Source organism: Nicotiana tomentosiformis, chromosome 10 (assembly GCF_000390325.3).
Source record: "Nicotiana tomentosiformis chromosome 10, ASM39032v3, whole genome shotgun sequence".
Lineage (NCBI taxonomy): Eukaryota > Viridiplantae > Streptophyta > Magnoliopsida > Solanales > Solanaceae > Nicotiana > Nicotiana tomentosiformis.
In genome coordinates, this window is record NC_090821.1 from 77638516 (window position 1) to 77662209 (window position 23694).

The window sequence follows — 23694 nt, forward strand, 5'->3', positions numbered from 1 at the left end:
TAGTAATTTTGTTCCTATTTTCAAATAATATTTTGTGTAGGTAGGATCTTTAAAAGGGAAAGTCGCCAAGCTCTTTAACAGAAATTTTTTAATTTTTTCATTTTGAATTTGAGATATCAGATTAAACATAGAAAGATTTCATCCTTACTTGGATTTATCTAATAGTAATTTTGTTCCTATTTTCAAATAATATTTTGTGTAGGTAGGATCTTTAAAAGGGAAAGTCGCCAAGCTCTTTAACAGAAATTTTTTAATTTTTTCATTTTGAATTTGAGATATCAGATTAAACATAGAAAGATTTCATCCTTACTTGGATTTATCTAATAGTAATTTTGTTCCTATTTTCAAATAATATTTTGTGTAGGTAGGATCTTTAAAAGGGAAAGTCGCCAAGCTCTTTAACAGAAATTTTTTAATTTTTTCATTTTGAATTTGAGATATCAGATTAAACATAGAAAGATTTCATCCTTACTTGGATTTATCTAATAGTAATTTTGTTCCTATTTTCAAATAATTTTTCCTCATCAAGTTTGATCAAGAATCGCCTTACTTTGGTCACATTTGGCATACGGTTAAAGTCTTGAAGTTGAGTCCATTTTCTTTTGTCCTCCTATTCTTCTTCTTGGTAAAAGAAATACACCTCCTTAATCACGTGTTTATTATTGTTTTTCACCTATTTTAGACATATTTAAAGAAACTATTTTTTCTTTTATTGACTTGAAATAGTGAACGTTAGTCTCATAATCTACTTTATATTCGATACGTCACAAATTAAATACTCGATCTCATGGGAGAGATTAAGCTATTTTGTGGTATTGGATGCTGGGCATTTGGTTCCACATAATCAGCCATTGAATTCTCAGGCTATGATAATAAAACCCATTTCAGGTGTTCTTTGTGATTGATGATTTCATTAATCATTTATCTTATTCTCGTGTTTAATAGCTTATTAGCTCCTTAGTTTCGTTAACTCTGAGGCGGATCTATATAGAGAAGAGTGGGTGGTACGCCATCTAGACACTCGGGTAGAATTTCATGTATATACTGGTATTTTATGATATAAAAAAGCTATATATTTAAAGAGTGACACCCTGAATCACAAAGTGACGGTGGATGCAGAGGACAGACAGCCACTTTCCAAGTATTATATACGTGAGATCATAAATTTTATTGTTATAAATCTTTGGTTAGCCTTCAATAGAAAAAAAAATCTTTTCAAAATTTTATGCAAACCAATCGTATATTATGCATTTAGAAGGCAAAATATTAAATTTCTGAGTAACATTTTCTGGATTACGAGGCAAGTAAGTTATCCACAACCATTTAAAAAGTTTTTCCTTTCGATTTTATGCTCACTTTTTACTAAATAACTTCAGCTACCATTTTAACGTGAACAGACTAATTCTTCAAAACTCAAAATAAAAGAAAAAGTAAATCAAAAAATGATAAACAAAAATATAATGGTGTATTTTGTGAAAGAAAAAGTCAGAAGTGGGTTAGCTTCTAAAAAGGCAAAAATTGAATGTGTAATGAAGTTGGGATGGATATGTAATGAAATTGGAATGAGCCTGTATGGGCCTTAATTCTAGTGATTGAAAGTTGGGCAAAGATCACTTTTAGTCCGCGATTGAAATTATTTACGCTTGATAACCGCAAACGTGTATAAATTTATATATTTTTGTACGTAATATACATTTTGTATACATAATATGTATATATATAAAAAATATACATTGGCTATTATTTTGAGAGTGGTTATTTAGTGTCATTTTCCATTAAAAGTTGGGCTAAGTAAACATGACAATCCTATGCGTAGGCCTGCTTACCCAAAGCGCACGCCTACTCTCTCTCTCTCTCTCCAGGGCAGCTCAACACTATTGGAGGCCTAAAGCCAAACTAACACAAGAGGCCTTTAATCTTTTTTCCAAAAAAAAAAATCTTATATACTATAATTTATTTAAAATCTAATTTTCTAACTTTTTGAGATGCAAAATTATGAATAATTATTTTATTATAAATTTCTTCCAATAAATCTTTTTTCAATCGGTAATATAGCTAATCCATTCAACCTTTCTTGCGCCATGGTTGATTTTAAGTAAGATTTTATCAATTTTAGTTTTAAAAAACTTCTTTCAAGTTTCTAGTTTGTGGTCGAGGGTGGCCAGAGGCAATTGTTACAGGAACTGATATCATTATTCTATAAGCAATATAATTATTTGAAAAAGAATCAAGTCTTTTTATCTTATTGAGTATATCGATTAGAGTACTATCATCTCTTCTTTTGGGGGATTATATCAATGATTCAACTTTTTTTCCCCTTAAGTTTTGAATAACCGGATTCATACTTTGTATTTGACATATTTATAATTTGATAAATACTAAAAGGATAACATATGCATGCGTATTGAAATATCAAGAAAAATAAATTTTAGATGAAAATTAATACTAAAAAGTTGGAATAGAAGAACCTGATTCATTAACTTGACGTGAAAATAAATATTTGTTGCTTTCACAATATACTTCTCGTAAGTTTTAGCTCGATAGACAAAAAATACAGAACAATAGGATCTTTTGGAGGCACAAAAGGAAAAATATAATAGTAATAACGTTCGGTGAGAACTGAGAAACATAAAAAAAGAATTGAATATTGTAGAAACCAAGAAAAAAAGTGGAAAAATTTACATAATATTTAAGGAGAAAAAGATATAATCACTTGATTACTTTCATAAATTTTGCATATACATGTTAAGGGTCCACTTTTAAGAAATATAGGTATTTTTCCTTTTCAGTTTTTATCAACATACATGTAATAAGAGTAAAAATACTTAATTTTAAAAAACATTATAGGGTAAAAAGTGGGGCCCTAAAGTTGGGGGCCTAAAGCTTGAGCTTTAACAAGTCGGCCCTGCTCTAAAAAAAATTAAAGAAAAAGGAAAATAGGTTCGAGTGCACTTTCCCCTAAAATTGTGTCATTAACAAACCAAAATGAAGTTTAAAAAAGATTATGAATTAGAAAGTTTTCAGATCAAATAATAATCCTCTATAGTCCAAACTCATAAATTAAGTTTAAGGCAAAATACATAGTTTATCAATTAACATTGTAGCAAAATTTCTGTTACACACTTCTACTTCACGAAAAATCGTTTACACACTTAACCTTTCAAAAGTGTGTCTAGCACATACTATTTTTGATCAGATAGCACTCGCTTGTTTACACACACAAAAAAAGCACGTGATCCCGTTAAAAATCCCTTTTTTTGTCTCCCCTCCCCACAGGAACCCCTCCCCCTCCCTTTGATCTTCTTCCTCAGACCACCCTCTCCCTCATCTTCTTCCCCAAATAGAATTTTTGAAAGAACATAAAAATTTAGATCTAAAATTGAACGATGTTTGTTGGTTTATTGTTCAAATATTGTGAAAATTATTTATTTGTGATAGATTTAAAAGTTTTAATAGTAGTATTGAAGGTTTAGTGAAAAAATCTTGAATCAACCATTGTTGGGGTATGAAAAAAGCTTGAAAATTTAATTGGGTCTTGTTGATTATTGGGTTCTTGAACTCAAATTTGTTGCTCAATTATTTTCGACTAGTTGTTTAGATAGTGTGGTTGCATTTTGGTGTTGTTGAAAACTTTCTCACAAACAACCATGGTGGCACAATGGTGTTTAAGATAGAAAATGGAAAGACGAAGAAGATGAGTTTTAATTGTAATTTCTAATATATTTTTTCCTTTATAAAGTCAATGACACGTGTCACGACCCTATTAGGGCGTGAATTTCACGTTATCTGAAAAATCGGTCAAGCACAAAAATGGTGTGTCTTATACACATTTTAAAAAGATTGAGTGCGTAAAAAGTTTTTTATGAACCAAATGTGTATAACAGAGATTTCGCTGCAAGGTCGATGGGTAAACTATGTATTTTGACTAAGTTTAACTTTGAAACTTTGGGGATGTGCTCAAGTCTAATTTGGACCATGCACTCAGGTCCATTTCCACGTGGAAAACTCGATGTCGCTAAAAACCAAAGAAATAAAAGTTACGTAGAATTATATGCTCTGATAAATGTAAATTATTGTTAACTAATTCCTTATTTGTAACATCAATAATAATTTATTGAAAGGATTAGAATCAGGATACCTGTAACAACATATACTTTTACTATTTCAATAATGATTTATGATATAAGCGGAATCAAAATTTAAAATTTATGCGAATTACACTTATCACATCACAGAACTCATAACTTATCTTAATTAATAAGGTTCACAATTAATTATTTACACATATATTTAACGGATTCTAATACCGATATAAAATATAAGCAAAAAATAATGGGTTCTCCGAACCCGTAAATAACTCTCGCTCCTCCACTGATTTATGATTATGATAATATATTTTAAAAAATTAATCGAGGTACCTATAAAATTATCTTTATTGTCAACATTATGACTCCTAAGATTCTTGCATGCGACTACATGCATACCTAACTGTCCTAAACTAGTTGGTCAACCGTACCTAATTTGTTTAAATCTGATTTTCTTACATGCCAAAGTTGTTTTACAAGGTCAAAATTCTCTTTTTGTTGCCGTTTCTAGAGAGGTTGGTTTACCATATATATTCGTTTCCATATTTTGTTTTGTTCCAAAAATTATTTTTTTTAAAAAGGAACGAGTAAAGAAAACTTGAGGAATATCGTTGAATCAAGAGCTTGAAATACTCTGATAAATTCAAGGATTTAAAGATTCTTAGGCCTGAAAAGTGATTAAAACTATTATTCTTTGAATTATTTTTTTTCTTTTCTTCCTGATCAACCAAGGGTCTATCGGATACAATCTAATCTATCCTCTTAATATAGAAATAAGGTATGCATGCACACTATCATTCTCATACCGCACTTGTATGACGTAACTGGATTTATTGTTGTTATTCTTTGAACTAATTTGAAGGACCAAGTATAGAAGTTAGAACATATTGACCAATTAACCCCATTCTTTTTTCAGATTTTTCAGTTGATGGGTACGTGAATAGTGTATAGGAGAGGAAAGTAGAAGAGGGAAGAAATTTTAACTAAATTACGGGTGGGAAGGGGTTCATTCGAAACTCATTCGTCGAAAAATTACGTTATATAGAAGATTAAAATTATTTTTTATGTGAAAATACTAAATATTGAATTTTCATAAATTTTTCGTGTATTTATTTTTTTATATTTTAAATTTCTTTAATAAGAATTATGGCTCTGCTACATGTAATAATATACAGGAGAAAATGAGGGAAGCATGATGAAGTTGACTTAATGCATGAGATATAATTAGAAGGTTCCTTATTGGTTTAAGAAGGTTACCAACCAAACCAATGAGAGACCTCGGATTACAAGTTAACAATACTTATTTATTTTTAGTTTCTTTCGCAAATTAACACGTACAATCCAAAATTTAGAGAGATTAGATAATTACAAAATACACCCCAAAAGTTAGCCAACTAACTAAAAGCCCCTCATTTCTGATGAAAAAAATTCAACGTCCTATTCTTGAACCACCTCAACATTCTCTTTTCAGAATTAGTTGGCTTTCCTATCCTGCAATTTCATTACCAATTAAGTTGATCTTTTTAAATATACGTGTTATTCATTTAATTAATTGTATGTAGGTGTTACAATTTATTTATGTACTATGCAGGGCTTGTTATGCAGTGGATATATAGTAAAGTATGGATTGATTATTTTAATGCCTTTTTTTTTAGTTATGCTTATTCATGTATTGTTAATATATGTGTTTTTATTTAATATTCTATTAGATATATATAAAATAGTACAAAAAATCCTTGCGTAACTTATATGAGTATTAGCAATGCGGAGTTTAATAAAGCCAACCAGACATTATGCTAAGTTATGTATAATACTATTATTTTTTCTTGTGTATTACCAAACCAATCATAATACTCCTAATACTCATGTAGAATTTTATGTTGAAATCATTTGTATTAGTAAGGTAAAATAAATGACATTGCAGATAAGGATAAAGTAAAGTATAAAATATAGACAGTTTTGCATTTGACTAAATCAAACTAAAAGAATGAAAACAAAGAGTAGATCCCTCAGATAATGGCTCAAACATTATTATACGTTCAAACCTTTTTGTTCTTTCTGTTGGTCCGACTAATTCACCTCTTCTATTTGTTAAAAGATATTGGAATAATATTCTGCTAAAAGAAATATTACGTAAATAAAAGGCATACACAGTTTTAATTGGATTCGAAGCATATTAATTATTATTAAGTTAATCAGAATAATTTGGTTGGTAACCAGCTTTTTATTCCTGTAATCATTCTAATCCTTATAACTAGTAATACTTTTTTAGGGAAGGTATTTTTTCCCATAATTAAAGAAAAGAAGTATATAAATCTCAGTGCTGCCTTATAACATTTATCCATGTATAGCAAATAATTTGTAATATGGCTTATTTACGGGGATTGTCCCAATAGTTAGTTCGATATTTTGAAATTGAATCTAAAAGTAGATTTAGTAGGCGTTTGGACATAAAAATTGTAATCTTTGAGAAAAAAAAAAATAATATTTGAAGTTTTATTGAAAAATAATATATTTAAAATTTGAAATTATGTTTGAATATGCATTTCACTTTAAAAATAAATTGCACTTTTATGAGTGGGAAAAATGGTTTTGGAAAACTCATTTTCGAATTTTTTTTTTAAAAACTTGCAAAATTTCATGAACAAACACATTTTAAGAAAAGAAAATCGAAAAACAGATTTTTTTTATGGACAATCGGATCCTTAGAAAATTGCAAGTTCCAAATTGCTATTCGAAAAAACAAAATTTGGGAAAATTATGAGAATCAGCTATGCTGACGTGTCATGATTTTGATTATTTGGATTATACTTTATCTGAAATTAATAAAACTTAGTTTGAAGATATTTCTCCTTTCAAGTGGATAACTCATAATATCTTATACGTTTGTTCGATCTGATCAAATCATTTTCAGTTTATACGTTAAAAAAATGTATACGACGTGGGAAATACAATTTGAATGTACATAACATGGGAAATACAAAACATTACTGACAAACTCGAGAAATAAAATTCGCATGCATTATCTCAACCAAAAAAGAAATGAAAATGACATGCATCATCATGTAATTTTCATTCCAAATATTTTAATTATTTTTGGCATATTTACTGCATCGTTTTTCAACATGACCATTATAAAATAAAAAAATTGCCAAAATCTTGATTTACGAAACTGTTTGAAATCTATTTTAAAATGAGGGGGTAAATTTGAACGGAGGGAGTATAATTTAATCCAATCAAGATACGTAATCAATAACATTAATGAAACTATTATTAGGGGATGAGTTGCATGAATCATAGCTTTTGAAACGGAAAAATGGAAATTATTTCAACTTCATTATTTAATGAACTCATCATTTATTGGTGTCTTAGACCGATCCCTTCATATTCACTGCCCCACAAAGACAACAAACAGAATATCAAATTTTTTGTTTTTGTTGTTGTTATTTATTTTTTTAGTTTAAGCTTTATGCATTATTAGTATATAAACTTTTTTTTCGATATAACAATAATAATAACATATTCTGTGTAATCCTATAAGTAAGGTATGAGGAGGGTTATGTGTATAATGTTCGCAAGTGTTACCTCTACCATATTGTTTTCGAAGACCCTCGCCTCATATCAGATAAAATCAATCTACAACAATAGATAATTTTAATAGTTTAAATTATACATATTAATAATAATATAATTTTTTATACTATCAGGTCATTAAAATAAATTTTATAATTTTAAAAATAAAATAAAATAAATTACCTTCTACTGCTAATAACTTCAGCTTTTTTATATTGTTCTAGGTTCCCTTTCTCTAGGGGAGTCCTTGTGTATAGGAAGTGGGGTTTCAAATTTGAAAAGAAAGAGTGTTAATATTTAAAAAAATGGTGATTAGCATGAAAGAGAAACAAAGGGGAGGAGACACGTTTTGAATGGCTCGAAACCTGAAAAGATACTGTTCATTATTTTACTAACTCCTTTTTTTTCAAATCAAATCTTGATTTGTATATAGTATAAATAGCCTTATATACTGTATTACCCCATTTTTTATTTCTGTGATTCTTTTGAATTTTAGACCAAGACACTCAATCTCTTGCTTCATTTCAAAAGAGAGAGATCTTTTTAAGTTATAAAGAGAGCTTTCGTAGCTTGTAGATATCCGATCCCCTTCTTGTAAGTCTCTTTTTTTGCCTCAGTATATTCCCTTAAATTCTCAATTTTTTCTCATGTTTGTTCTGTTATAGCTTTATATTCATTTCAAAGATCACTTTTTGGCATCTGGGGTACTTTGTTTTTCCTTATGTTTGAGTGATAATAGCTTGAAATTTATTAAAAAGATCACTTTTTGCTATCTGGGGTTCTCAAGTTTCAACCTTTTTTGGGTTCCCTCTTGTTGTTTACATGGTACTATCTTTTTTTGCTTAGTTTTATTCTTCTTGGTATTGATTTTGTGTTTTATTCCCTTAAATTCTCAATATTTTTTCATGTTTGTTCTGTTATAATAGCTTGATATTCATTCAAAAGATCACTTTTTGGCATCTGGGTAATTTTTTTTTTTTTTTAATTTTATGTTTGTGTGTTAATAGCTTGAAATTTATTCAAAATATCACTTTTTGCCATCTGGGGTTGCCAAGTTTCAAACTTTTCTTGATTCCCTTTGGTTATTTGCATGTTTTTTTTGGCTTGTTTTTATTCTTCTTGGTATTTGGTTTTTTTATGTCTTAATAGCTTTAAATTTATTCATAAGCTAATTTTTTTGCCATCTGGAGTTCCCAAGTTTCAATCTTTTTTTATTCCCTTTTGTTATTTGCATGGTACTTTCACTTTTTTTTGCTTGGATTTATTCTTCTTGGTTTTGTTTTTTGTAACTTTCTTTAATTGTTGGGTGTTTTTGTTTCCTTTAGGAAGTTTCTTTATCTAAGCTCCTTATTTTGTCTTTGATTCAAATTTGTCATACTTTTTTGAATTAAAGTTGTGTGTCCTTTATTTCAAACCTTATGCCTTTTTTTTTTGGGTATTGTTTTGTAGTTGGAAGTTGGCCATTTGGTATTCCTTTATGACTTTAATACTCTTACCCCTTATTTTTTTTTTAAAAGTACTTTTGTATAATTGGTTGGTTTTTTGACAATTCTGATTGCAACAACTTTTGTGTGCTAAGGCAACTTGTTTGCTGTTATTTTCTAATTTCAGGCAATTTCTGGTGGAAAGCTGATTGTTTAAGGCATCACTGTTTCTGTTACATCACATTTCGAAAAAGTGTGTGCTTAGTTGATATTTGTTGACAAAAAAAAGGATGGGAGATCATTTTGTGTTTTTGGTTGATCGGCTGCTAACTGAATCAACTTTGGAGGCTGCAATTGAAAGCAGAAACCAGAAACAACTAGCAACATCAACGACGAACGATCCAGTGGCTGATTGCTCTTCTCAGGAATCTGATCCTTTCTTGACTCCTAGGAAAATGGTTGAATGTAGGATATGTCAAGATGAAGATATGGATTCAAATATGGAGACTCCTTGCTCTTGCTGCGGTAGTTTGAAGGTTTGTTGAGCCTTGTTACTATTAATTATTTTATAAATATACAATATGCTATCTATATTTGACTGACAAGAGGGGTTGCTCTGATGGTAAGCAACCTCCACTTCCAACCAAGAGGTTGTGAGTTCGAGTCACCCCAAGAGCAAGGTGGGGAGTTCTTGGAGGGAAGGATGCCGAGGGTCTATTGGAAACAGCCTTTCTACCTCATGGTAGGGGTAAGGTCTGCGTACACACTACCCTCCCCAAACCCCACTAGTGGGATTATACTGGGTTGTTGTTGTTGTTTGTTGTTGCTATCTATATTTGACTGAGATGAGCTTAAAATGAAGCGATTTGGAAACTGGGGATTCATATAGCCGACCCCAACTTGCTTGGGATTGATACATAATTGTCGTTGTATGCTGTCTATTGGTGTTTCATTTTTTCTGTTGTTGGATCTAGTTTATGCTGCTAGAACTTAAAAATCAACTGTGAGTTGTGCACTTGTGCCTATTGAGTATTTGCAGTTACATTTTTCTTCTTCCTACTACTCAAAAGTTGGTGTGCAATTAGTTGCTTGCTTCCATTAGCTCATGTTATTTCTAATAAGCCGTCAGGTCTAGTGCCGAACTGGTTCTGTCTTTTGACAAGTCTGGATAAATAAAAGATATTATTAATATTGTTACAAATGCATTTTATTAATTGTGTTCCTGTAACTTTTGCTTCCTTCCAAATCAATATCGTTTGTTATGTATTAACTTAAACATTCACATGTTCATGTTAATTTTTTCAATTTCTTTCTGGTTACAATTTGTTACTGCAACATACTAGCTAAGTACTAGAATGTTTTACATCATTAAAAGCTCACGATTCCGAGCGCTAGCTCTGTCCTAATTAGCTTTCTATCTCAAGGAACGGTATAGGTTCTTGTCGTAAAACACACTTTTGTGACATAAATTATGTTGAATATGCTTTAAACTCATCCCTCTATCTTTTCTCGGTTTGCCCCCCTGGTGAGTTGGGGAAGGAGCACCTGTTTCAACGCTCCTACATTGTGGAGCAAGTAAAAAACAAATAGGAGATATGGAAAAATGTTTGGAATTTATGAAGAAGCCAGACAATCAACTTTCAAGTAGTTTTCAGTACAGATGCTTAACAGAGATGGTTGGTGATGTTGCTGCATTTTTGGCTTTAGTTGGCATGAGAAGTTCCTCTGTCTTTGAGTCAGCTATCTTCTTATTCCTACCAACTTATCCTATTTGCCAGAATGTGGTATTAAATGGAAGAGAAGTTGGGGGAAGCAGATAAAGAGACCTTTGCTCTAGGATTTTCACTTATGTACTTACTTCAAAGTACTCTCTAATGTCTGATTCTTCTGTGATGCTCATATAATAACTTGTTGCATGTCATTTTAACTTCGAATTTGAGACGCTCCTACCTATTCTCCACATCTCCAAAATTGTTTATTTTATTCTAACATTTTTATTTTATCTTCTGCTCATATTGTGTTCTGCAACTTCTTCATGGTTGTGCTTGGTTTTCTTTCAGTATGCACATCGTAGATGCGTGCAAAGGTGGTGTAATGAGAAGGGTGATACCATTTGTGAGATATGCCATCAGGTGGGCAACTTCTCTAAGTTTTCTTTATGTTAAAGTTACAAGCTAAACGGGCGTTTATACAAAAGCAACCTTTTCTCCATCCTTCCTTTTAGGTGTATTACAATGTTGGTTCACTTCTGTTGTACAACATGTGCTTGGTTCTTCAGTTGATGTTGGTAAATAGTATCCTTATGTTGGATTTTGTGTTTATTACAGCCTTTTAGGCCTGGTTATACAGCACCTCCCCCTATTTTTCGACTTGGAGGCATCCCGATGAATTTCAGGTATCCTTCTTCGTCTTTCTTGTTGTAATTATTAGGACTTCAAATATTCTGTTCCGTATTCCATATAGCTTTTAGCTTACCATGTGTATGGTGCTTTAATCAGGGGAAATTGGGGAATTGTCAGAAGAGACTTGAATAATCCTCGTCTGATAGCAGTGGTTTCAACTGATCGCGATTTCATCAACTCTGACTATGATGACTATGCGGTTTCTACTTCAAGAAGCATGATGTGTTGTCGTTCAGTTGCGATAATTGTATAATCTCTCTCTCTCTCTATCTGCATACATGTTAGTGCATTTGATGTTGGCCGAACAAGATAAGCAAACACAAAATGATGAAAAGAACACGTGGTTTTCTAATCACTAGAATTTGTGTCTGGCCAAACTTTATACAAACAAGTAAATCAATGTGATCCCCCACCACTTCTTGTGTTGGTTATAGTATCACTAGCCCAATTGGAATTTGGAACAACTTTTTTGTACTCCGCAAACAAGGAGATACCGTTTAGTCAATGTTCTAAGTTTACATGCAGCAATTTGATTCTCTGTCTTTTTGTTCTTTTCTTAACAGTTTATGCTGCTTCTAGTTTTACGGCACACTCTTCCCATCATAGTGAATCAAGGAGGGGACTATTCGTTCCCTTTGGTCATGGTAAGGTACTAGGCTAGAGAAAATGTGAATTCACATTGTCGTCCACTTGCACCAGATTGTATCTAACTTATTATCCTTTGCCAACAGCTACTAATGCTAAGAATTACCGGCATTGTTCTGCCTATCTACATCATAATGAAAGCAGTAACGTCTTGCCACAGACGCCAACGCCAGCAGGTGAGTGATATGGCATCTTTTCTCTTAGGTTCCTCCCCAATATACTGTGTCCGAGTAATTAAACTATTCATCCTTTCAATACAGGCTATTTTGCCCATCTCCTCGTCTGATGAAGAATCTGGCCCCGTGATACTGTCACATCAACCTCCCATCATCGATGCCCCTTGAAAGTAGTAGATATATGTTAGGTGACGTTTACTCTACTATTATTACAGCGTCCTGCTGCATAAAAATTGCTGCAGAGAGGATGGATGAATGGGAAATGAAAACGCATGCGCGTACTGCAGTTGGTGTTTCAGATTGTGAAAGATGGATCAGCAGTCAAAGAAGTTGTAGATTGAAGAAATACCTAATGTAGAGGAAGGAAAAAATGAAAAAAAGAAGAAACCAAGAAGGGCATAGAAAGAACAAGATTTCAAGTTTCCAATTAGAAAGGTTTCAAGTTTGTGAATTAGTCAGAAATCTTTGTACAGTTAGTTAAGTTCAACTATGTATATGAACACATTGATGGAATAGAAAATCTAGCCAAAAAAAGTTGGTTTCCTTATGGTGCAATAGTGAGTGTTTTATAAATGATTTTTTTTTTAATTTAATCATTGTATCTGAAACTCACCGGTCCGACCAAACTGTATTAGTGCCTTACCCCCCAAGGGAGAGAAAAAGGCTTTCGGTGGAAGTCGGAATGGTTCTTTAGTTATAGATACCGCCGTCAAAATGGGCTTGGCCAGCCTAATTCAACCCGCTATTTGGGTAGGGTTGGACTAGGATCTTTTTAGCCTATTTAAAACTGAGGCTTATAAGCCCGGCCCAAGATAGCCCGCTGGCCCTTGAGGCTTTATTGAGGCTGGGCCTGGGCCGGCCTGTGGGCCAAAAATTAATTAAATATTTAATATTTAAAAAAACTAAAAACTAAAAAAATCATTAACTATATTCCCCAACCCCAGATTGCTCATTTACCCTTTCATATCAACTAGAATTTAGATTTTTGACATGCATGTAATATGACAAAATTAATTTTTCTTTTGCTTAACTAATAACGAACTCGAAAAGTTTTAGGTGGCCAATAATAATCTTTCTTCAAAAGAAAATATTACTTCAAGTGGCCAATGATCAGTTTGGATTACTTTAATACATTATTAATATTAAACTGCTCTTCAGTATAGAAAAGATCAATTTTAAATACAAAAAGAAAATTGACCACTAGCAAATTTCAGGAATTTTAAAAATTTTATGGATTATAATGATAAAATCAGCAAATGATGTTAATCCTAAATTAAAAAATCTCAGCATATAAACTTATTGAAGCAATCCTTTAATCTGAGGAAAATGAAAGAAAAGTATTAAGAAAATATTCATGTAACTTTAAAAAAGAAGAGCTAGAGATATACAGAATTTGAATTTCAATTACGAGAATCCTAGTCAAATATTAAACTTTTTGTACGCTCTAAGTAAACAGAAATTGTTTACATGATTAATCGACTATGTCACAGAAAAAATATTTAAGGATTAAAGATTTTTTTTTTTTAATAAAAGAAATTGAAGGGCCGACACGCCCTAGCCCGCGACCCTCTTAGGGCTGGGTTGGGCTGGCCATTTTAAGGCCAATTTATATGGCGAGCTGGTCCGTCCTAGCCCACCAAATTTTAAAAACCCACGAGGCTTGAGTTGGGTTGGGTCGGACTGGCTCGTTCTGACAGCTCTAATTATAAAGTTTAAATCCGATGCTTCTGATTAGGTAAAAACATTTTAACTATCCCACCGCACTCCTTGACGGTATATATATGATCTACTCGTGCACAAATTATTTCAATGGATAGTGTACGTAACCTTTTCTTGCATTTCTATTGAAGTTGGTGTTTCATGGTTGAGAAAGTTCTGTTTGCCTAACTTATTTACTATATCTAATTATTTGGGAAAGAAGAGACAATGTGAAGCCTTTAAGGAACCATGTGGTTCTATATAGAGAAACTCTCATTTTTATGTTGAAAGGGAAGACTCATATTCTTTGAATGGTCAAGGGGGGAAGTTCTATTCCACTAACTCAAACATTAAAAACTTAGATTTGTTCAAAGTCCTCTTCTACTGTCTAAAGAAACCTACCCAATCCACCTCCACCCTCCACAACTCACCAAATAAATAAGCAAAATATAAGATTACAAAAAATAAAAAAAGGAAACTAAGGATATTTAGGAGAAATTATTGATCTTGGTCTAGAAAAGTGGCTGACCAGCCTTATTCATAAATGAAATAAAGGACACCTACATAGAGTAGATTGCTTAATATTTGCGGCACAAATTCATTTTGAACCTATTGGTCTTAGTATCACAGGTGGTTGAATGATCACCTTCTATTTACTAGAACATTCTTTGTCCGAGATATTACGAAAAATTATACTGTGTATATAAGTAAAATATTAAATTTTAGATATATATAACATATATTGAACATCTTGAACACCCTTTATCGGAATTTTTCTTTTTTACTTCTGCCAAGTTTGAACATCTTGAAGGCGTCTTATTTAAAATAAATTTTTTTGTTTCACTTGAATTTTTCTTGTGTGATAATTTCGAAATTGTATAAGTAAAGAGAAAGAGATTCGCTACTTCCGTTCTCGACAGGGCATCAATTATGAATGGTGGATAATTGATCTACCATTACGTTGTGACTGCATGAATCATATTTGACCTCTAATTATTAATGATTCAATAATATGAGACGTGTCGTGACTAAATATCCAATACCTAATAGGTACCCTCGTCTGTGAGTGGAACATATTAAAGAAAGTACAATCCATTGTCACAACTCACAATCAATGTTGTTTACAAATTGACTAGAAAAGAGACACATTTAAATCAAACATTATCTTAAAAATGTAAGCTCAATCAATGAGATCGAGGATACTGTAAACATCAAGTAAGAAATATCTCATAAATCATTACAAACCCTTCCAGTATCAAATAATCTACTAATTATTAATTATTCCGAGAAATTGAATTTGTTTCAAAATATTTTGACGTTTCGCAAAGCTGATCCAATCTTCGCCACTGCAATGCCTAAAGCTAACTTTTATGTATTAAAGGGTGTGAAAAGAGAAAGAGAAGACCCCAACTTGAACCCAACATGTAATCATTTGAGTTTTTTTTTTAAACATCAAAATGCACCCATTTAATAACATATCCCGGCAAAAACTTAAAACACTAGGTCTTCCCAGGTACCCGATGGAATAGTCAAGGTGCGTAAGCTGGCCGTGACACCGCCGGTGTCCAAAAAGATATTCATTATCAGCATAACTTGTGTAATTGAAGGGAAGCCCTGGCGTAACTGATAAAGTTGCTGCCAGTTGAGAGGTCACGTGTTCGAACAATGAAAACAACCTCTTGCAGAAATATAGGATAAGACTGCATACAATACACCCTTGTGATCCGTTCCTTTTCCGAACCTCGCACATAACGGGAGCTTAGTGCACTGGGCTGCCCTTTCTTGCCATAGCCTGTGTAATTGACTTGTAAATGGCATTCCACGAACAAGACCAAATAGCATATGTGACCTCAACTTGCATAATAAAAAACATACAATATGAGTTTCCAGTACATGTGATACAATACAATCCTCTCAACTTGTTCTCTATAAAGCCTCATTTGACTTGTTTGTCAAATATAATTACAGCGATGAGCGATCTGTCCCGTTTAACAAACTCAGTTCCAGCTTCTTCGTGGCCTGAAATGTTCCGGTAAGAGACAAAAAGATAAGAATGTCAACCTACCATGAGTAGAAACTCCTCTATCTCTATCCTACATATCAATTATATGTTATACCTACAATGTAATCATATATTCTTTAAAGAGTATATATATTTATACTTCCGATTCTTTTGTCGTGAGCGCCAGATGTACGCAAGCGCTCCGAATGCACAGCTCGCAACTGCAATAGCCAACGCAGCTCCAACTGGAACCACAACTGCATTTGTCGAGGCTACCAACTCTTCGGCAACTATTTTTTCAGTCTTACCACCGCCTTGCTGTTCATTGTCCTTGTAAAGAGTTACTAGTTCTTTCCCGTAGTAACTGACCAAAAACTTGAAGACCTCGTCCTCATCCCAATCGATCTTATTATTTTCCTCACTTGTTTTGCTTGGGCTGAGGTAACACGAGGAACAAAGCTGTTTTGGAGGCCAAATAGCTTTTGGAAATTCAGGATCGCCAGTTCCGAGGGATGCTTCTTCTTTTATCAGTCTTTTGTTAACCTGGTTGTGAGCACGCCACAACCAGAGGGCAAAATCACGTGCTTTCTTGAACGGAGTAGACACGCTGAAAATTAGGAATATTCGAACAGAACAGTTACCATTACCTGACTTGGATTAGCAGATAGCAAAAAGGTAATAATCGGACAGAATAAGTTGACAAACAAACCGAATCTAAACAACATTTTTACCTTAAGCACATTTCGTAAAAGTGTTGCCTACACTCCTCACAAACGAAAAAGTTGTGTATAAAATCACATGCACTTCTAAATGCCATGTTGCTTTCTCCGTCCTCCACTCTTACGGAGAGTGAATGTAACAAAACCCACAAACCGCAACTGCAAAGAAACAAACGTCATGTGGCTAAGGAAACTGCCAAAGCAAATTTTATCTATACAACAACTCTATTAAAGTTGTGAACGTATTATGTTAATAGAAGCATATTATCACTGAACGATCAAACTTCAGCCTTTCTCTTTGATTGACCTGTTTTATGTTCTGCTAGTTATCAAAAGAAGTTATGGAAAGACAAAAGACGGCGGAAATAAGCAGATGGTAGAAAACGGGCACTTTAGGCTTCATTTGCCTGCACATATTTTTTTACTACAGTTTTTGGTGAATATACAATCACAAAATTTGTAATGCGAAGAAGAGACTACATGAATGATCCATTACCTAAAACCTCTAGTATCATTCTTGCTGCCACGACAATACATCTGCAGTAGAAAATAAATTGTCATACACAAATTTGCGAGATATAGAAAGCATATTTTCATAAACTTAAGTGTTTCACAAACTTCACCTAAGTAGTGAAAATTAGAGTCCCTCGGCAAGCTTTTGCCCTGATTGGCGCTTTGCAATTTTCATTTAGTTTTTGAAGTATAAATCTTGACAAGAGTGGGTTGCTCTAGTGGTGAGCACCCTCCACTTCCAACCAAGAGGTTGTGAGTTCGAGTCACCCCAAGAGCAAGGTGGGGAGTTCTTGGAGGGAGGGAGCCGAGGGTCTATCGGAAACAGCCTCTCTACCCAGGGTAGGGGTAAGGTCTGCGTACAAACTACCCTCCCCAGACCCCACTAGTGGGATTATACTGGGTTGTTGTTGTTGTTGTTTTGAAGTATAAATCTTCTACTATGAGTAACCTCCGGAATAAAAAGATTCTATTTTTAACATGGTTGTGGAGAAACATTTTACACATTACATCACTTCTACTTAACAATAAGTTTTACATCATAAAAACTTCATCTTAGTTACACTCCCTCTTTCAGTAAGAAACTGAAACAGAAAAAATCTAAAGAATATATAACTAAATAATAACACCAGATGCATCAGCTACAGTAAAGAAGCAGGGTTAAGTAACCTACCCAATATCCGCGAGGAACCTCTTTACCACAAATCTGGTAATTTCCTATAGCTCCCTTTTTGCTACAACTTTCAGCTTCCTCATTGTTAACCAACATAGTAGATGATGGACAAAGATCATCAAAATTAACAAGTACATCTGCACTCCCCTTCCGGCACCTAGTATAAGTATACGACTCCACATGTAAGGGAAACGTGGTTATTGTTATAAGCCTACAATAATGCGGAAAAGCACCAAAGAATAGGAGAAAACCTCCTAGAAGGGTGATGAGCAACCAAAAGCTGAAGAAACTTTATAAGTGATGCCCGAGTTTCTGGTTTAATCATCTGCACGGATTGAGGACTAACACCTTAAAGTTGGTCGACATAAATTATTGATCTAACAAAGACAGAGGATTCAGCCCTTTACCTTGTGGTCTAAAATAATACTAAAGGCAGTAGATGTTGCCTCCTCAACATCATAGATAGCTTTGGCAATCTTCACAAGCAAAAGTTTGCAGAAGTAAGAAGAAGTATATAAGAGGCAGCCTAAATTTCATTTATGTAAGAATCAAAAGTCATGGTCTAGTAACCTGGCCAGGATCTGAAGTGTTTGTCTGAAGATGCTCATTCTCGTATTTTCCATCATCCAAGCCATATGAGCTGAGAGTTCAAAGTTGAAGGAAAGAAGAATGCAGAAGCTAGTCAAAGACATATCAGAGAATAACTTTTAAGTGGAGCATCTTATTATGCAGTAGTGCACAATGAATGATAACGTGAACAATAGCTTGTGATAAAATACACTCAAGTTTCACATTCTTCAATACGGAGAACCTCAACTTCTGTTACATTATTACATCACTAGATATATAGTTGTATGAGTAATTTTACCAGTGCATCATTGTTGTAGAGAAATATGGGATTACCAATCTATTGTTCATAGCTTGTACAACTCCGCCAGGTAGTTTAGAAGTTGAGACTACTATTTTTCTTTTAATTTCAAGATCCAACTGAAATCTCAGAGGACATCATCCTATAGTGTTGTGGTTGTCGAAGATCGAAACATTATTTCGAATTTGATGATGCAGAGATCTTTTTTGTTACGCAGTTCATGATATATAAAGCCCGTCCAAGCCTCCCTGTCGCTTCCTAATTACTCCAACTAAACGGAATGCTCACATTACCTTCTTAGCGGTCCCAAAGTGAAGTCCAGTTCGAACAGAATATAAAGCCAAAATTCTAACTTTTATACTTTTGAACTTTACAACTTTATCCTTTAAAAGCGAAAACGAAAAAAAAAACATCGTCTCTCCTGTTAACTACTTAGCAACATACGTTTCCTTCATTGTTGTTAAGAATGAAGGAAAGAACCTATAAACGACATTCATTTATACCTTCCCAATTGTTTGTTGATCCAGCCAAGCAAGACATCAGCAGTTCGTCCATTTTCAATCGGAAGTATTTCACTTTTTTCTTGATTTGGACCCCAACCACCACCAACAAACTTCTTAGGAGGACCCCAAAAAAGCATCGGGTAATGATCCACAGAGAACTTGTCACAAAGATTAGAATTTATCTGTGCTGCCAAAAAGGTGATAAGTGATGGGAATAAATCAGTTAGGTTAAGTAGATCGTAAAAGAGCATAACTCATGGTTTTACATATGATATGAAACAACTTTGAAATCATAAAGACCTAAGCAAAGACGAACAATTTTCATTAACGCGGGAAATCATCAGAAAAATGGAAAAGGTATCAATATGCTTCCTAATGGCGTAGAATAACATATCAAGCAAAAGAAAAGATTATCGATAATATTGAGCATTTTCTTAGAAGCATAAACAAAGCATAGAGCAATACCGTCGATGCACAATCTACCCTTGTCATTAATATGATTCCTGGATGACTAGCATCTGCCCCGTTGAAGAGTCTTGCAACTTTTTCATATTGTGGCTGCAAAATTATTGCTACTTCTATGAGAACCATTACAACAAAAAACTACTCATCCTATCCCATTTTACCCACTTTCATTTGGAAACATGACTTCATCATCATTTGTTTTTTATCCGTCTGAATTTTTTCTTCTTTTAACTTCTCAAGTGTTCGGTTTTTATCTGTTTTGTTAGTATCTTTATGAATTTATTAGTCTATGGGTATTCAACAACAACAAACCCAGTGGATTCCCACAAGTAGGATCTAGGGAGGGTAGGATGTAGTACGCAGCCTTACCCCTATCCTGGGAGGGCAGAGAAGGCTGTTTTCGATAGACCCTCAGCTAAAGAAAATATGAAAGAAGCAGTGGCAACAAGAAGTAACAACTAAATAAATATAAGTAACAACTATATTGTTATAACTTTATAAATATAAGACCTAATGTTTAATCTACATTGAAACTTGTCAAAGTCTGACTCTTGTAATTTGAATCCGATCATCATTTTTGGGATAGAGGTAATACCTTATAATTTCTACAAGCGGGACACCTGCAAGACAAGTAAAAATGATTCAAGTAAGAATCACATGGCATACAAATAGGAACTTGAAATACAAAGGAATATTTACGAATAGACTCTAGCAACCTCAAGATTAGTCAGCCAACAATTACAAAGTAAAAAACACAAGTAAAGATAACGTTTTACGTTTTCCCTATACTGAGACAAACTGCATTCAGCATCGCTGAATTCGGTTTCTACTAGCTTGGAAATTCATTGCAAAACAAGTTGACTAAAGAATGTTAAACAACTAAGAAGTAGAATATAGAACCAATAGTTGCAAAAACTTGTGAAGCACCTTCGACTCTTAGTTTGGTGAAATAAAAAGAACATAGCCAACTCTTATATTGACATTTAACCATACAACAACAAAAATAACAAAAAACTTAGTGTAATCTCGCAAGTGGGATCTGGGGATGGTAGTGTGTACGCAGACTTTACTCCTACCTTTAAGAAGGCAGAGGTTGTTTCCGGTAAACCCATGGCGCAGGAAAAATAAAAGTAAAGAGCAACAACAAGCGAACCAATCAGAAAACCGAAGCGAAAATACAAGACTAGCACCAGCATAATGAAAGATTTTACCAACCAGCACATGATTAATTTATACCAATAAATTAAGCTTTTTAGTCAATCCAAATTAAACCCTCATCCACAAAGCTACAATCTTTGTATTCTAGCTGATCAAAGAATATTTTTTTTTTTAAAAAACCGCAATCTTTATATATGCCCCTCAAAACCTATAATGTCTTCTTTGCTCACCAGCTTCCCAGAATCACACAAACTCAAAAACAAAAAACAAAAGAACATCCTAACTTTACCAAGTAACAGAAACAAACTAAGATGTTACTTTTACATTATATACAAACTACAGTCAATCCTCTCTATAATAGCCTCATTTGTTCCGATATTTTTTGACTGCTATAATGAAATGCTATTATATAGGACATATATTATAACATAACATAGAATGAAAAACTTAGTTTTTACGGTTAATTACTGTTACATAATGCTATTATAGAGAAGTCTTGACTATACCTTCAACATGTAGATCCCATAATTTGCTATAAAAAAAGATGTTATTTTTACATTATATCAATATAACAACAACAAAAAAAAAAAAAAATCTAAAATGGGCCATTAAGATTTTCAGTTATTAACCCAAGAGAACAAAAAACTCATCCATAAAATCCCATTTACAAAACAAACCTGAAAAAAAGATTTATTTATTTATATTACTTTGTCTCCACTAAACAACATGGTTCCTCCAAGAAACATTTAATTCTCAAAAACCCAAAAAAAAAAAAAAGCCAACAAAAAATAATTTTTTTTATATGAACTGACCAGTGAGCAAAGAATTCAACAATAACATAAGGGGCAGGAGTCTCCTTAAGAACAGTATCAAAGTTGGTGGCATTTAAATCAATAGCAAAGTCACCATCTTGGTTATTCTCCTTTATGATTGATCGAAGAATCACACGTTGAGATCCACTTGAAACTGAAACTGATTGTTCAAAGCTTGAAAATAATAGAATCAAGAATAGCAGTAAAAATACAGAGCAAAAAGTCATGACCAAAATTTTGTGTAAAGTGAAAGAAAAAAAAGAGGTTATATATGTCAAAAAAGTTACAGAAATGGGGGAGAACAAGACAAAGATGAAGGTCAAATTTGAGGTATAGAAGTTTCAGAGATTTAGGGAAAGATTTCGATCTGATTTTGGTAATAACTAAAGAAAGTACAATTTTTTTAAGGTTTTGTTAGTACAAGTAGGTGTATAAAGAAAAATGATAAACCGAACCAAACCGTCAATCCGAATCAAACCGAGAAATAAAACCCAACTATGATTTAGTTTGATATTAAAAAAAAAATTCGATCATAATTGGTTTGGTTTAATTTGATTTTAACTAAAAAAAAAGTTAAACCGAAACCAACCCAACCCAACATTACATGTATAGAACTTTTTAATATATTTAATACATTAAAATATTTATTGTAGTGTCGTTTATAAATATTTCTTAAATTTTTTTATAATCTTATCTTTTAACGTATTATTTCAAGCTTGGACTTATAATTTTTGAATGCTCCAATAAATTTTATAGTTCATAAATATTAGTAACTCAAATAAATCCCAAACCAAAATGAAATCGAAAATAATGCTAACAAAAGACGTTCCATCTAATTGTATTAAGAATGACAATAGTGTTGTATATCTATTTTTAATTTTTTCATGTTTTAGATAAAATATATAGCTTATTTTTTTTGGCATTTAGTCAAGTAAATAATACTCTCTCCGTTCCAATTTATGTGAACCTGTTTGACTAGGCACAAAGTTTAAGAAAAAATAAAAACTTTTGGAATTTGTGGTCCTAAACAATTCAAAAAGGGACCCAAAGTATTTGTGTGATTATAAAAGCTTCTCATTAATGGTAGAATTGTAAGTTTAAGTAAAATAATACTCTCTTCGTTCCAATTTATGTGAACCTGTTTGACTAGGCACAAAGTTTAAGAAAAAATAAAAACTTTTGGAATTTGTGGTCCTAAACAATTCAAAAAGGGACCCAAAGTATTTGTGTGATTATAAAAGCTTCTCATTAATGGTAGAATTGTAAGTTTAAGCAAAATTGTTTCCAAATTTAGAATTGGGTCATTCTTTTTGGAACGGACCAAAAATAAAATAGGTTCACATAAATTGGAATGGAGGTAGTAGTACTTATTAGTCGTACTTATTTTAACAACTTAGTAATTTTAGATTATGTAATCCTCATTATGGATTATTAATAATATTTATTTTATACGATTTTATTATCTTTATTGTTGAATATTTTAGTACAATGTCATGACTCATCTCATATTTTTTTTTTCTAAAAATACCTTGCATAGTTCTTCCATACTAGGATTAAAGAAATATTTGGAGCGTAAATTCTACGTTTTATGCTATGAAGACCTTATGAAGAAAAAAACCCAAAAATCCAAGAAAAATCGAGATTAAAAAATCCGACTTTTATTGGTTTGGTTTGGTCATTAGATTTAATAACCCGACACAATTAGTTTGGTTTGGTAATTGAAAAATTCGAACCAATCCGACATATGTTCACCCCTAAGTACAAGTACCAAATGCCACTTTCTTTTTGGTTTGTCGAGCAATTTCTTCTTTTTTTGTTTATTTCCCTGGTCAAGTTATTTGTACTTTGCAACTTTTTTATCAGAAAAGGTCCAAATATACCCTTGTACTATGAAAAAAATATTTAAATATATCCCCATTATATTATTGTTTCAAATATACCCTTCTTCTGTTAAGTTTGTCTAAGGTGGACATTTAATCCT

General features: G+C 32.6%; 2 protein-coding genes across 8 annotated transcripts; one reads left to right on the forward strand and one right to left on the reverse strand.

Annotated features, from left to right (window-relative positions):
* The first annotated feature begins 8113 nt into the window (after window positions 1-8113).
* On the forward strand, window positions 8114-12860 carry LOC104104351 (uncharacterized). Of its 4 annotated transcripts, none has more exons than XM_009612413.4 (8): window positions 8114-8252; window positions 9270-9618; window positions 11143-11214; window positions 11410-11477; window positions 11581-11731; window positions 12048-12128; window positions 12216-12305; window positions 12390-12860. In XM_009612413.4, exons 2-8 carry the CDS (start codon window positions 9373-9375, stop codon window positions 12471-12473), a joined length of 792 nt encoding a protein of 263 aa, XP_009610708.1. In that variant the 5' UTR covers window positions 8114-8252; window positions 9270-9372; the 3' UTR covers window positions 12474-12860. The 4 variants fall into 4 exon arrangements, 3 of the variants coding, with proteins under 3 accessions (XP_009610708.1, XP_009610709.1, XP_070043433.1); XR_011411531.1 differs by lacking the exon at window positions 8114-8252 and adding an exon at window positions 8317-8483 and having other exon boundaries at window positions 12048-12133; XM_009612414.4 differs by lacking the exon at window positions 8114-8252 and adding an exon at window positions 8345-8483.
* Window positions 12861-15547: 2687 nt separating this feature from the next.
* On the reverse strand, window positions 15548-22097 carry LOC104104350 (sulfhydryl oxidase 2-like). Of its 4 annotated transcripts, none has more exons than XM_009612412.4 (12): window positions 21714-22097; window positions 20339-20363; window positions 19744-19836; window positions 19279-19460; window positions 18478-18547; window positions 18315-18383; window positions 18159-18232; window positions 17908-18064; window positions 17221-17261; window positions 16737-16883; window positions 16166-16612; window positions 15548-16022 (listed from the first exon to the last, which is right to left on the reverse strand). In XM_009612412.4, the coding sequence occupies exons 1-12, from the start codon at window positions 21938-21940 to the stop codon at window positions 16001-16003; spliced, it is 1554 nt and encodes a 517-aa protein (XP_009610707.1). In that variant the 5' UTR covers window positions 21941-22097; the 3' UTR covers window positions 15548-16000. The 4 variants fall into 4 exon arrangements, with proteins under 4 accessions (XP_009610707.1, XP_009610706.1, XP_009610705.1 ...); XM_009612411.4 differs by having other exon boundaries at window positions 16125-16612; XM_009612410.4 differs by having other exon boundaries at window positions 16121-16612.
* Between the last annotated feature and the right edge of the window lie 1597 nt (window positions 22098-23694).